Source organism: Pithys albifrons, chromosome 4 (genome assembly GCF_047495875.1).
Source record: "Pithys albifrons albifrons isolate INPA30051 chromosome 4, PitAlb_v1, whole genome shotgun sequence".
Taxonomy (NCBI): domain Eukaryota; kingdom Metazoa; phylum Chordata; class Aves; order Passeriformes; family Thamnophilidae; genus Pithys; species Pithys albifrons.
In genome coordinates this window covers 8793515-8809235 of record NC_092461.1, presented here as the reverse complement: position 1 = coordinate 8809235, position 15721 = coordinate 8793515, and the positions used below count along the sequence as shown (strand labels likewise).

At 38.8% G+C, this 15721-nt stretch overlaps 1 protein-coding gene across 1 annotated transcript in view; it reads left to right on the top strand.

Annotated features, from left to right (window-relative positions):
* Positions 1-15721, top strand: part of GMDS (GDP-mannose 4,6-dehydratase) — a 409845-nt gene that overhangs the window by 314837 nt on the left and 79287 nt on the right. The window contains exon 8 of the mRNA XM_071553354.1: positions 13310-13428. Within this exon, the coding sequence (XP_071409455.1) occupies positions 13310-13428 (119 nt within the window). The remainder of the gene's footprint in view (positions 1-13309; positions 13429-15721) is intronic.

Genomic DNA, 15721 nt, shown 5'->3' with positions numbered 1-15721 from the left:
TAAGATTTCACTTTCTAATCTCGAGTTAGTAAGAATAATGTGGGTTTCATTCATATTGGGCTAAGTTAGGTGGTCTCACTTTATTACTATCAATATATTCAATAATACTTTGAAGTGTAAATTCCTGGGTCTCACTAGCCCAGTTTTTCCAATCGATCAAGCTCAGGCAATGAGGGTTTTTTGATACATTTTTCTTTCATCTTCTGTTTCCCCAGAGTCAGCAGTTAAAAACTCAGCCTAAGTGAAAAATTTCTAATTTGCTTCCCATCCTGTTTGTATACAGACAATCAAATCCTTGTTTTGGAGCTATTTGCTGGCGCGTTTGCTGTGAATGCTCCACTGCTGGAAGATGAAGTGGGATATTGCTGAGTATGTTCATCTACCTTTGTGTCTTACCCTGCCCTTGAGTTGAATGGGAAACACTACTGCAGAACAATGTGCACATATTGAAATTCCCTTTCTCCAAGTTGTCTTTTTTCATCATCCACTGAAGGAACCTAAATAAAACTTTGTGTGCACAAGTCATTAAAATAAAAAAAAACCCAAAATGCAAGTTTGGGACTTGGTTGTATTTGCTTTGCTAATGACTGCTAAGCCTACACATGTATGTATTATAATAGTGTTGCATATGAGAGAGTTCATGTTTCCTGATTAAAAAGCTCATATAAAGGATGAAGTACATCAGTGTTTATCTTTTACCACTCACTCAGTGCCCTACATAGTCACACACTCACAAAAAGGCAAAAGAGTAACTAATCAGACCTTTTAGAGCTGCCTAACCCACTTTTTGTCTTTATTATGAAACTAAGATTTGGTCAACTGAGGTCAAGTTGTGCACTTAACACAGCTTCCATTATAGTCAGTGAACTCTGTAACAGAGAGTAAAGTCAAAATATAAACAGAGAACGTTTCTGCAGCAGCTCTGGGCTGGGATTAACTTGGATCACCTAGTCTTCTGCTTTTAATGAAATTCTCTCCCTTGTATTTTCTTGTTTGGAAGAGAGTCCAAAGTTATCTCATGCTAATTTAGTTAGGCAGTGCCCTCCAGGGATGTCACAGGCCTCCATGACCTCTCCAGAGAGACTCAGCAAAGGGATGAGGAGAATTAAACATTCCTGAGAAATTGCAAAGCAGCAGCCCCCAGAGATTTCGCATAGAAATGAGCTCCAGACTAGCTGCCAGAGACCCAAGTCACCTTTTCAGCACTTCCTTGACATGTCTCTGCCAGTCCCATCTGGCTTGATTCAGGGAGTCAGCATGGGGACTGGGGAGAGGTGGCAGCTAGAGAGAGCAGGATTCAAGGGAGGTCTAACTACAGTAGTCTCAGGCTTTAGATATTTCTCTGGGATGTGCAGCAAGATGGTTTTATTCCCTTTCCTTCCTACATGGTCTCATGCTTTGGTATTTTCTTTGTGCTGAAAAGGGGAAGAATACTAAGTGAGGAGGTTTAATTATAAGTTTAGTTATTATTTCACCATTTGCTGCAACAGTTTGTTTCATGCCTTGGTTTACAACTACTTCTTGGGTCAAATGCAAAAAGTTCTGCAGCATCAGAGAACTACTTACATTAACATGAACTACTTTCCTCTCTTTTGTGTTGATAGGCTGTAGAAATTCATGAAATTAACTTCATGTGAAGCCAGAATCAGGCATGGCTTGCAGGATGAACTTCATTCCTATGGGAAAATATTCAGAGTTAATTTCCAGGTTTCCTTCGATTATTGTTCTGAAGTTTATGTAAGAGAGAAAAAGACACCAAGAAACCACTGTAGCTTGCTTTTTAGTATCTTGGCCCTCTGAGTAATTTTCTTACCTCTTGCATCATGACAGAAATGTGCACTGCCTCAAGAAATGTCTATTTTGTTAAGTTTTGGAGAGTGTAAACTAACAGTGATTTCTGTGTGCTCTCATCCTTGCATTTTCTTGCTCCATTAATTTGTTTTTAATTAGTCCAGAGCTAGTCAGTATTTGAGAAGAACATTTGAATTTCCATCTTTCACTATAACAGTGCAAAGATATCTAATTCTATAACTAATAACGCACTTCATCATGAAATGTCTCTGCTGCCCTTAAGTTTCTTACAGCACTCTAGTTGCATAAATATTATGGCTCCAGCTTTAGACATCAAGATTTAGACAGTAAGATTAAATGCTTTAGTGATGGCCGCAAAGAGATTCATTAACACTGCTGAGATTGGGACATTAGAGATGGCTTCTGCTCATCATTTGCTTGGATGAAACTGAAACTGATAAACAAGCTGGACCTAAAGCTGGACCCTTGCAATTAGAATATGGTTTATGGTATAACTACTAAAAAAAACCCTATACAGAGCACATAATTATGTTCCTGTGAAATAAGTTTCAGCAGTTGAGTTATAAGTCTCTGAGAAGAAGAACAAAAAAAAAAAAAATGGAATGAGACTTGCACATGGAAACCAGCATATAAGGGATGATGGTGTCATTGCGGTGATAAATCCATTGCATTCTGCAATGACTCATTCCTGTGCCACTGTTATTTGCCTGAGAACAGACCTCTGGCCCTTGCCAAGTAATGCGTGTGGGAACGTTGTTCCCGGTGTCTGACCTGTGGGGGTTATTCCAGCCTTAATGGCGGAATACCTAGTGTGTGTGGAGTCTTGTTCATGTCCACTGGGGAGCAAGGGCCCTTACTTTGTCTGGATGTGATATGAGCAATGATTTCTGACATTCATGCAGCAGAGATTTATTGCAAGCAAAAGTTGAAGTGTGATAATGCTACTGGGGTATTCTGTAATAATATGGTAAAACACTTGTCATCACTTCATCTCAGGCAGTGAAAGTCAATTGTATATGCTACACAGAGACAGATAAAAAACATAAGTATACTTAAAACTTCATATGGTTTGCATTTTTCGTAACAGCTCTCCTGACTCTAATATAAGACAGGTTTTAATTTTGTTTTGGGTAAGTGGATGTGCTTACAGTCTCACACCCACAATTCCATGGCTTTAAATAGAATCGCTCCCAGGGTGCATAAAAGAACACATGCTGTTATGTGAAGGATTTATCCAGGATGCCAGGATTGTATTTATTGCTGGGAACAAACTGAATAAAATTTTGTATTCCTTTCTGACACTAGCCCATGGAGAGCAGCAGTATCTATAGTCAATGCAGATCCTTCCCTTTCCCTGACTTCAGATTTGGTACGACTAACTGCTGTTGCAGAAATAGTAATTACTAATGACGGTGGAAACAGAAAGACAAGAACAAGCCAAGGGAAGGTCAATGTGAAAATGCCCTCCAAATGTATTTTTGAGCATGCTCAAAAGAAATCTTCATGTTGCCTTTTCACATCTGCGCTGCACAGCCAGACTTCCAAAACATATCCTTTGGTTTCTGGAATTGTTTCACTGTTGTCTTTTTCCAGCTCAAGTTTCCTTGCCCAAATTTAACATGGCATAGACCATGAACAGGTATCTGACCACGAGCACAGAGCAACTTGGTTAGAGGAACAGTAATGTTAACTGTGGCAGCAAGTCTGTGAGGCAGATTCCTCTGTCCCAGGGCTTGGGTTTAAACTGCCAGACTCTTTGCATAAGCTGCTATATCACATGGTGGCCTTTTTGGGTACTGTTGGCCTAAAATTGAACTTGTGACATGAGGTAAAAATAAAAAAGAAAATAAATCCCTCTGTATTTCATTACCGTATCCCCGAGGCATCCAAGTCGTGCTTGTCTCAGTCTGTGCTCAGCCGAGAGAATTTAGCATTAAATTCCAAAGTGTTGTCACCTGAAATGTTCTGGTAAAGAAAAATATCCACGGTACCAGGAATGAGAATAGTTTAGCATCTTTTTTTTTTTTTCCAGGTGATTTCTTGATTTTTATAGATAGAAAAACAGTGACTGGTGTACAGTTTTACCACTGTGTTGTAAGTAACGGTGCCATAATGGTGAAAATATTTTTTATCTCCAACGCCAGTGCACTGAAAACTGGAAGAAAATCAGAAAGCGAAGTTCAATGATGAGTTTAAGGTATTGGGGTACTTATTTGCACAGATTATTCAGACAAGGATAATTTAATTTTTAAGAACCCAATCAATAGTAAATGTTTTCCTGAAGAGGAGCAAATTAATATTTTGTTTTAGATTAATAAATTAATAATTAGTTTTAGATGAATATTTAGGAGTGTAACATCATTTGGAAATTGGTAGCAGTCTGAGGAGAATATGCATCAATGTTCTAAAGCATGAAGAAACAGGTCTGAAAATTTGAGGGGGAAATATAAATTATAAAATAAATTTCAGGTTAATTTTATGGTATTAACTCACTCTGTCTCTCCATTTTTAAAAAAATAATATTGTTTATAAATTTTTTCTCAGTGCTCTTGCTTTCTTACTGTAACTATCTTAAAGGTTTGCTCTTCTTTCCCAGTTATACCCTCAAACATGTATAAACATTATAAAGTGCTGATTTAATATCTCTGAGCCTATCTGCCTGTGCTCTGGCAGTTGTCTGCTGCTCTTCCCACTTTTTTACAACATGACTAGTGGTTTAACCTAAGTCAGGGCCCATTATTGGATAGGCACTGGGCAGATCCCTGCAGACCTACAAACCTTGAGAGGAGAAGATAGAAGCTGAAGAGGCAGTGCTGACAGATGGGTGGAAAGGAAAGGAACATTTGAGGAGAGAATGTAATCTTCTGAATCATCATATGGAAAACAGCATTTTTGATCCTGTGGAGATCAGTAGTACTTTGATCCATAGATCATGCTGTTCCTCTGACCTCCATCAAAAGGAGCACGTCAGCTTGTGCTTAGCTGTAAGTGTCAGAGCAATTCAGGAAATAGGAGGTAAACAGGTGTCAGAAGCAGGAACCAAGATCTTTTTATAGTCAAATGTTCCACTGTAAACAATTTGTGATCAATATCTACATTGTGTTCATTATTTTGAGGCTGATAGTTTTGCTCCAGTGAACATGCCAGTACTTGACTTGAAAGCCTAGTCTGTTTTCTTGTGGTTGGATCATGGCCCCAACCAGCCCTTCCTGGCATGGGTCCCTAAGACTTCTCTGCCCTCACCACAACCTGGGTACAACCCTTTACTTTAGCAGTGAGTAATCCTGTCAAATGGGAGTCTGCTTCTTTGTGAAGAGGCATTTTGTCTTTCATTCATAAAAAAATAGCAGGGAAAATTAATTCTGTAAGAGTAAAAAGGGAGGTGGAAGTGGGTCAAATATCTGCTAGGTGGAGCCTGAGAAACATGTATTTGTTCTATATTCTTGACTACATAATAGAAATCTGAGTGGTTAAAGCTCACACATACTTTCTGCAATTCAATTTTTTTTCTCTCTGTTTAGCTTTCAATTTCTTTCCCTTTCTCTTAAACAGAATTTAAGGCAGCTCTTTCTTAGCAATTGTGACAATATCCTCCAAAATTAAAATGAAAGAAACAGAGCATATATGCATCCCTTCTGTATCTTTTCATTTAAGTTACTTTGTGTCACATATGTCACTTCTAATCTAACCATTTGAAGAATAAACAAACCATTGTGAATGTAAAAATCTGTTCAAAAAATTTTGGCAGGGAAAAAGGACTATATTAATTTTCATTGTTGGTGAGGTTTCCCAACAAGCAGCTTTACTGTTTCTTTTTTGCCTCCAGCTAGCAACTAAAGATCAGTTATAAAACTGTATACAAATACTTCCATGTATTGAAAGAACAATATTTTGACATTCAGTGACACAAGGAAAAAAAAAGGGTAATCTAGTTTTTGATAATACAATGAGAACTTTGTGTTCAAGGTGCATGTGAGAAACATCATGTTGCATTAACAGGGAAGGTTGACCTTTAAGGTTTATCTGGATTATAATTCTTGTGGTTTTTATTAATAAAACTGCCTACTAAAGTTTCACGAGTCCTCCCTGAGATCTGTAAAACAATTGGCCTATCTGCTTGCAAGAGGAAAGTTAGACAGTATTTCCTCATATTTCCTACAGATGTAAGGGCTTTTGTTTCAGAAGACATTGATATTGTTTTCCTTTGAGATGCTCCACAAAGATTATCAGGTATTTTATTATCTTAGTAACTTTATAATTGTTGGATTATTATCTTTAAATGTATCAACTATACTCTTTTAACTTGAAAGAAAAAATCATGGATCTGAACACAGTTCAGCTCTGAACAAGTTCACATCTAGAGCCAAACCGTAGGATTTAACTAAATCAGCAAACACATTTCAAATTGCTTCTGTGACAATTTATCAACTGTAACTTCAAAAATCTGAGAGAAATTTTATAAAATGAGTCACAACATCGTATCTCTGTACATATACCCTGGGAGACTTGTTGTTTGTTTACTTTCTTTGGATGCCTATGATAAATTTTCCATTGTTTCTTATCAAATGATGTGCTTTTTCTCTCAGAGGAAAATGTTTTCATCTCAAATCTGTTCTCATTCTGTATTTTTTTCTATCAGTGATGTCTATGATTTGCAAATGTGGCTCTTCTGAATGGAAGCAGCTGCCATGTCAGAAGCACTGAATGTCTCCTCTGCATGAGTAGAAAGGACAACGCTAAAGGAAAAACTCTGTACACAGACTTTGGAGTCCTTATGTTCAGCATTACACTGTTAAGGAAAAAGTATATCAAAATGTATTTAAACTGATGAGATCTGATAGATACTTAAATGGTGTTCAGAAGGGTTTTTCCATGGATGGATGTTCCTTGAGATCTAGCACCAACACTGTGATTTTTAGTAATCTGAGAAAACAGGATGATGACTCTTCAGAAGAAAGGAAGAGGCAAGCATCCTGCACTTCTTGGGCAGTGCCTCTTTTGCTGTAGGTTTTGAGAGAGGATTGAGCATATGAAAAGTGTCACTCATGTTGCAATGATAGACAATGACCTTAATCCTGAACTCCAGTTTGCCTTTCAAATACAAACTATAACAGCATAGTAAGGCTCTTACTTAATGGGTGTGCACCCTTACTTTTTAAGTAGCTCAGCAAGAAGGGTTGTAATTTAGGGGGAAAAAAGCACAACAGTACATTGATTATGCATACTCCCATATTCCTGCTGTCACTGGCTTTTTGGGAGTATTGGCATGCCTGGCAGCACATCCCTGTGGTTTTCTTTGGCAAGAGCCTCCCTGCGGTGCTTGCCTTGACCTATAACATTGTCAGAAACAAGTACTAAAGCAATAGTCATTGCTCTAGACTGAGCTCCCATTGTGGCAGGGAGCATGGGATCATGCCCAACACTTTTGTATGTTGGCTCTCAGGCAAAGGCAGCTTACACTTAACTGATCACAGGACTTTTTTTTGCTGCACTTTAGCTTCTTTAGTGTTTTTCAGCCATGTGTGCTATGCCTCTGTTGTGTGCTGAACATGTGTAAGGATATTTTTTCCCTCTGATGTGTATTATCTGTACATAAGTGTCTTTAGATAATCTCCTTGTATAACACCCTCTCATGCCTACTGGGTACACCCAGTACACACCTATGCTTTTAACAGTCACAGAAGTCAATCAGATGTAGGTGACTCAGCCAGTGTAGCACCTTTTCTTCCTTCTGTGCCCCTCCAAAAGTAAGTAAATAGATGAACTGGAAGTGAGTTTGGATTCGGAGCTCTGAGTCAATGTCCTGTCTCACTTTTCCAAGGCACGATCATCAATTGTGGTCAACCCCGTAGCAGCTTGAGAAACCACAGCCAGTCAGCTGGGTTGTGTCAGGAGGGGCTGGGTGGTGGCATCTGGAGCTGCTTCACATCCCAGGCAGGCAGGAAGTGCGTGGGTATGACATGTCCCCACGTTGCACAGCACGGAAGATGCCGAGCAGCTTCTTTCAATGCCAGTGCAATTGAGTTGGGACAATGCAGAGAGGGAGGTGGTACAATAGCCCTGTGTTTTGTAGCAAAAATGGAACAGTCCCTCACGATGCACACAGGAACAGCAGTCATGCCAGGCCTTTGTGCTCGCCATATGGGGAGAAGGTTCTCCTTTGCTGCCACATCCCTGTAAAGGCTCATCATGCTTTGGCCCAGAATGCTCAATTCTCCTTCTCAGTGGTGAACCCAGCAGGATAGCTACATTTGGGATCACTAGAGAGTACTATATCCAACCCACTGAATGCTTCTGCCCACTTCTAGACAATGGAATATGGGATACTGTAAAGACAGAATTGCTTAAATGGTGATAATGTACTCTTGGGTCTCTCCAGGTGGTGATGTTTTCTGACTTAGTCAGAAATTGCTCCTAGGCTGTTGACAGTTTTGAGGTAACCCATGCCTTCTGCAAGTGATAAATAGAGCTAGACATTCACCAGTCTCTGCTTCTTTGTCTCTGAAACTCATGGACAATGCACCATGCATCCAGGCTACAACTTTCTGTCCTATCCCCAAAAGTAAACATTACTGATTTAGTTTGATTTTTTTTCCTGTGTGTGGCAAATACAAAGAAGTCAGAATTTCTAAGCATAACACGTAGAAATACGTTGAAAAGATTTTTTTTTGACAGTATAGGTTTTGGGGGAAAATGCTCTGTAGCAGTGCAGGGCAACAGTAACTGGTACCAACAGGAACATTTTCAATTTATCCCATTGATTGACTATTCAGTCATATCTTGAATTGGATGAGACACATGAAAAGGCTTTACCTATTCTCTTGAAAAAAAAGAAAAAAGTAATCATTTATTTCTACAGCAGAAAAATCTGAGAAAGTTGGAATTTTTTTTCTCTTGAATGCAAAGATACTTGACTATATGCCCATTTTAACAATGCACAGTGCTAAAGCAGACAGTGAAACAAAAGTCTCAAACATAGAGTTAAAGATAACCTCAACTACCGGGTCTTTGTTATCCATGGATGACAGCCCAGTTAATAAATGTTTTCTCACTAGGATGCTGGACTGGAAGTTAATGGTGAAACACATCTACAACATACTCCAGATGGTCAAGAAAAGCAGACACATCACAACCATAAAAGCAGTGGCATGCACAGAATGTACCTATATGGGAGTTGTGTTAGTTAGACGTGGGTTTTCCTGCTCTCTAGCCCAGGTGCAAATACTATGTAAGCAAAGAAATTTGGGCAGGGAGAAGACTGGCTCATGTTTTGGATATGTTGCTTGAAAACGGTGCTTACTACTGGCAGGAGTTTATATAGAGAAAAGGGAAGAGGGAAAAGATGAAAGAGGAAAGATTTTGGCAGAGGCTGTAGTGCAGGCATGCAGAACAGATATCCTAGTCTACATAATCATAAAAGTGTGTCTGCTTGCTAGACTTGCTACGTATCTCTTTCCAGTTAGGTTTCTTTCTTTAAATGTAAATGACATAGTATTGCCTTTAGACTTCGTGACTCACTAGACCAGAGCCGAAAAGAGCTCAAATATGAAAAATATGTTTCGTTATGTTTGCCATTAAAGGAACAGTCTTATTCTAAGAAAGTAAAATCCTGAATTGTTTCCATGGTAGTTTTCTCCTTTTCAACATCTGCCCATGTTTTGTTATCTGGATTGAGCAAAAAATTAGGGACAGGGTGGCAGAACTGAACATGAGTAATTCCTTTACTTGTTGTCAGCCCATCCAAAAAAAGGCCTTTACAAAGAAATACAGGAAAATCCACCATTCTCTATTCCTGCAACAGAAAAATTCCCAAAATATATGACCTTGTGATGGTTAAAAGGTAGCCAAGAGCCAAAGCTGGGCAATGTTTTTATCCCAGTTCAGCCATGTCATGGGTCATGTGGTTCAGCATGTGAACAGGAAGGTGAGAATGGGTGAACTTTTGCCTCAGTTGTGCAGTCCATCAGAGAATAAATGGAGCAAATCACTCTGCAGCTGTATCAGGAGGTGAACGGCTGAATACCTCTCACACAGAGGCCTTTGTGTTCTGGACATGATCTAGCATTATGATGGGACGCACTAGGCTGAGGCTTTGTAGCAATTACTAACCCATTATCACGCTAGAACATGAGATCATTTATCTTCTAATTCAGAGTGTCACCTGTTCTTCATTTGCCAGTCAATAACCATTAATTACTTTCAGTGGAAATTTAAACAAAGCTTTTCCCCTCTGTTAAAACCAGTAAGCCATTCAGTAATGACAAATAAACCTAGAGCTGTATCTCCCCCTTTCCTCTCGTTCTCAGCCCAGTCTGGTACAATATGAATTCTTAAAGGAAATGCCTAGAAATTGATAGGTCAAGGACCCTTATTATTCTGATGTGGGGGGAAGCACATTCCTGGTACTTGCTGTAGGGAAGGCATATAGCTACTGCTTGTAACAGATGTCTCATTGGTTGTCATGGGCTGTACTTGTGGAAATATAGATTTGAATGTGAAACTTTTTCAAAGTTTTTTCTCTCTTCCAGCTTGCCTTGGCATTTTTTTGCAAACTGTTCATGCAGACAGCAACAGCATTTGGTTGCTCTCCTCAAAGCAAAGCAGAATTATCACTTGCTTTGTAATTTTTAGCATGTTAATTTTTTTTAATACCTGATTGGAGTGAGGTAACTGTAAGTGCCAGCAATTGTGAGTGCCAGAAAAAATAAAAGAAGCAACAGTGAGAAATTCTCAAGTAATCATTAATCCAAACATTCTTTCCTGGTAGGATTTGAGGCAAAAATTGCTTTTAGCAACTCTGTCTGCATTGTTTGATCATTGCTGAGTTGCTCCTGTAGAACCTTACTGCAGTTTAAGTTGTATTTCTAAGACAGTGATTGCTTGCTTTTTGCAATGGTAGACTAAAGGTGTTACACCCAAATGCATAAAACCTGGTTGGACCCATTGTCAAAGGCTGGGGTTTTGTTATTATTTTGTAGGTGTCTTCTTCAATGTAGTGCACATTTTAGCATGAACAGAAACTTTCAATGCTAATTTTTTTATTACTAAGCAAAAGTAATGCGTAAATATTTTAAATACTCCCAGGATTGTTGAATGTCTTGGCATAAGCGCTGGCACTTAATTTGTGTCCAATGAATTACAACACTGAGGTGTTTAAAAGTGGAGAGGTGACAAAAAATCGCCAGGAGTCTGACCCTGCCTCTGCTTAAACATCTTAATACTACTTTACCAAAGGTTATAGTAAACAGCAGGTGCTTATGCTAATATTGCATATGCAGTCAATTGATGTGGCATTTGGGGGTAAGGGGTGATTTTTACCAATAAATGAGATTTTGTTGTCTCATCTCTCTCAAATGTAACTGACACTATGTCAAGGCGAGAACTTGAGTTCATTGTATACAGGAAACATCCACTAAAATCCAGAGGAGAAGTTTTGCCTCTGTCTGACTGGTTGTCTAATCTTGGAAATCCTTTTTTGCTCATATAAAGCCCTCTCATATGAAGAAGCATTTTGTTTTCAGCTGGACTGCTTACTGAAAGCTGAAGGTCCGTGAAATCAAGGACTAGGCTAGGAGAACCAGAACTATCAACCACTTATTTTAGATATTCCTATTACCTTTCTGTGCAGCTGCTACTGCTGTAAATCCTGCAAGCTTGTCCAGTCATGAAGAAACAGGAGATGGAGATTTATGGTGACCTCTCAAATCAGCAGGGAAACCCCAGTGTTCAAGAAAGCTCATATGAGAGATACAAGTTAAGACATCTCCTCCCCACAAGAGGAGTTTCATCAGCCACTTGGGTATTTCTGCGTCATTGGCTAGGATGTTCAGGCCTGGAAAGGAAAAATAAAGTTGCTGCCATTGTCCTGCCCAGCAGGTCGTCTCCCTAAAGCACAATTAATGTCAAGGACTTACACAGCAGTTGCCCAAAACCCAGCCTTCCATGCACACTGAAGAAGCAAAAAGGTTCAAAAGGAACATGTTAATAAAATCTTGTCAAAACTTTGGAAGATGCATAAAAGAATAACTAGGAAGAAAAATGACTTGCAAATAGAACCATATAAGTGGAATGTATTGCCTTGATATGCAGTACACTGATTTATTAAGAATAGGGGGGAAAAATTGAATATTTCAGGTGGTATTTACCATGAGAAACTGAGCTGTCCCAAAGCTTTTATTAATCTGATTTGCAGAGTATCCACTACCATCAAGGGACCTACTAAAGTTGTTTTCTTTAAAGCTGATGTGAAGAGGTCAATGCAAATAGCATTGTGGATTATACTGCGAGAGGATGACAGTCCTTTTTACCATATGGAGAGAGAGTTGAATTATTTTGTTTTCCTTTTTTGGTTATTTATTAAATGAGGATCATGCCATGCAGGTATTCCCTTTTCCTCTCCAAAGGAAATTAAGTGTTTGCATCATTGTGATTGATCTAAAGTAAAAATTATTCTGTCCGCCTACAGCTCTAATGCAGTCAAATAGTCCAGTCACTACAGCAGTGCCTTGCACTTTAGAAAACTGAAATGTATGTGCTGTGATACCTCAGACAAGTCACACGTGTCTTTGCTTGCCTCTTTTTCCATCTGCTCTCCAGTTTTCATGCTGACTTAGCTGGCCAGCCCTCTGAGGTGGCACTCATCCATCCATCATTACTTGTTTTGTGGGAGGGAGCTCTGTGAAAGACTGTGGCAGGAATTAAACCAGCTTGCCTGAAATGCAAATATGTTGACAATCCCATGAAGTTTTGCTTCAAAACATGGCGCAAACCTTTTGCTGCACAAACAGTTCTCTGAAAGTGATATTGATGGTTGTCTTGCTTTTTTCACCAGTGTTTTCTATATTCCTGTGTCAAAGGAGAAAATTTCTTCTACAGTGCTTTAATATGTAACATTCAGCACATACTCAGCAGGGAAAACAGATTAATTTGGTTAAATACACCACTGAACATTCTTAGTTACCTTTTAAATTCTTTTAATTACAATCTTCAGTTAGGGGAAACAAATACGACAGAATAAAGAGCCAAAAGGATCGATATTTTCATGCTTCAGGGTGTCTGACATCGTTCTGTAACAGACAGACAACAGTACTCTAGACTGAAACATTACATAATTTTATTATTTTCTATATATCGATGGCAATTCATGCAGTGCTTTGAAAAAGTGAATCCATGCTCTTGAAAAAGTGAATCCATGAAACCAAGTCTCAGTGTTCAAAAGTAAACATATTAAAGTCTCCCCTGCAGAACCCCCTGCTGTGAAACAAATTGAAAGTCAAATACAGTGTTGTTTTGTGTAATAAGAAATAATTGAACTGATTTCAGAGTTGCACTGAACTGGTTAAGAGCCACTGTGTAAGGAAACTGGTAATTTCCCCAGCTTGGGGTATGTGTGTGCATGTATAGTTATTTCCAAATCAAAAATGCAGTAATAGAGTATCATGTACCAAAGGGACCACTTACTCGTGCACTGACTCTGACTTTGTTTATGTTTCCGCAGGCCATGTGGCTGATGTTGCAAACTGAACAGCCTGAGGACTTTGTCATAGCTACTGGGGAGGTCCACAGCGTCCGTGAATTTGTGGAGAAGTCATTTAAGCACATTGGGAAAACCATTGTGTAAGTACAAACATGAGAGAGCAGCCACAGGTTGAACATTTCTAGCCTGTCACATTTGCTGTCTGTTACAGTGTATTTTTTGTCTATGTCTTTCATTTTTAATGCCTCTCACTTTCTAATTGTAACATGTGAGACCTTCCAGTCATAAATGACTGCCACAGCAGGTATGTCTAGCCTTTCCTTCTAGATCGTAAGTGAAAATGTGGGTTAGTCTTTTTTAATCAAAGTCTTTGTTCTCCCATTCACTCCCTGTCTTGGGGGAGAGATGCCCCTCCTAAGACTTTAGAAATGGTGGTGCTGTTCATTACCATCCCACAAAAGGGGCTTTTCTGCCCAATTCTCTATTTTGTGTCCCAGATCCCCTCAGTCCTGCTTCCATCCTCTGCGATCTGAAGAGGTGGCACCTGCCAACCTTGCTCTTTCCATGAGACAGCCCATCAGCCACACTACAAGGCTTGTGTAGCAAACCACTCTACATTCCTATTAGCTCTTCTCCTGATAAGCCATAGAAACTTTGAGCAGTGGGTGCAGAATGTTTACAATGCATATTCCACATAGTTTGATTGAAAATACAAAATTCCTTCTCAAGGCCATATAATAAAACCAGGATGGCTTGGTGAGCGCTTTCTGTAATTTATATTTTTATTGTTTATTATTTTTTCAATTTCCCTCCTTCTGTATCTTCTCTGGGCCCCATGCATCAACATACCAATCTCAGCTGGAAAAGGGAGAGGGAAGCCACAGGCTCTTCCATGACGCTAACACCGGGGCTGTTCCTCAGGCCATCAAAGTCACTTGTGCAGCTGGTGAACTTTTGACAGGGCCAATAAGTTTTACTTGGGAACAAAAACTTGACAAATTCAATAAATATGCAGAAGTGCACAGATATATACAATATTATTTGAACAGCCAGTGGGTGGCTGGGGAGGTAATAACATTTTCTCCTCAATAAGTTTTTAGTCTGGTTTCAATTTTTGGCATCAACTTCCAGAAAAAAAATTCTGATGAAGGAGAGAGAGACTGTATTAGTAGTGTTTCTAACCCAAAAGCTCAGTTTGGGAAATAAGTTTCTGTCCATATTTTTAGTATTTCTTGATAGCAAGCTATCCCTGTGATCACACATTGTCCCACATGCCTTAAACAGTAGTGAGGTTTGAGAGGGTAAAGGGGAGGTAGGAGGAGCTCTAGCTTTGTCTTTCTTACTTTTTCTTAACTTTTTATACTTTTGTTTCTTGTATTTATAAGCTAATTCTCCCTAGTAAGCATGGATAGGAAAATGCTGTGAATTCAATTGTTCCATATAAGTCAGAATTCTAGTGATTTTGAGAACTATTTTGTCCTTCTCTAATATTGTTTGTCAAAGCAAGAATGAACGTTTGGTGAACATGTTTTTTTTTCTATTTTGATTACCTACAATTAGAAACTGATACATACAGGTCAGTACCTAGCTGAATGTCTTCATTTACAGTGGTTCCCCACATCACAGTTTCTTTTGATGTCACTAAATTTATCCGTTAGTTTAAAATTGCACTCCTACTTTGGTGTTGGCTTAAGAAGTCTCAGTATTTCCCAGAGTAACAAATCAGCATGTATTTTTCAGAAACCAAATTAAGCCCTCAAGAAAACCTAAAGAAAATAACAAGTCCACAAATAAAAGTGAAAGTACTTTTATGAATGACTTCTGTTATATAGAGGATATTAAAGGCTTACTTTAGATATAGTTGTTCCTAACACTCAAAATTTTGTGTCCAGTTTAATTATTGCTCACATATGGCTCCATATGCTAGACTGCATATCATTCATGTTGGTGTTTACTGCAGTCAGTGTTTGGATTGAATCAATCAATCACAAGTTGCTTTCTCAGAAAAACTTCACAGTATGACTCCAAATGAGGAGGTAGGGCCGGTATTTTCTGTGTACAAAGGCATTGTTGCTTTTTTCATTACTAATCAAAGTAATTTTCAAAAATAGTGTAAGAACTGACATGACAACTAGTGACATGGATTTTTAGGAACATGAATCACTTTGGAAATGTGGGCTTGGCTCTTCTGAAATTTTTCTTTCCTGTGAATAATTTATTAATTCCTTAAGCCATTTACGGTGTATAACTATGCACAGAGGGACTAAGGTGACATTTTAAATCCTAATGATAATTTTGTTGCTAATCATTTTGACAAGAGTGCAATTCTGAACATTTTGCATATAGTCTGTCCAGATAAACCAGCCCCCTTCTCCAAAGGTGGGAGTAATGCCATAAAAGACCCATTACTCATCCCATAGCCATTGCTCATCT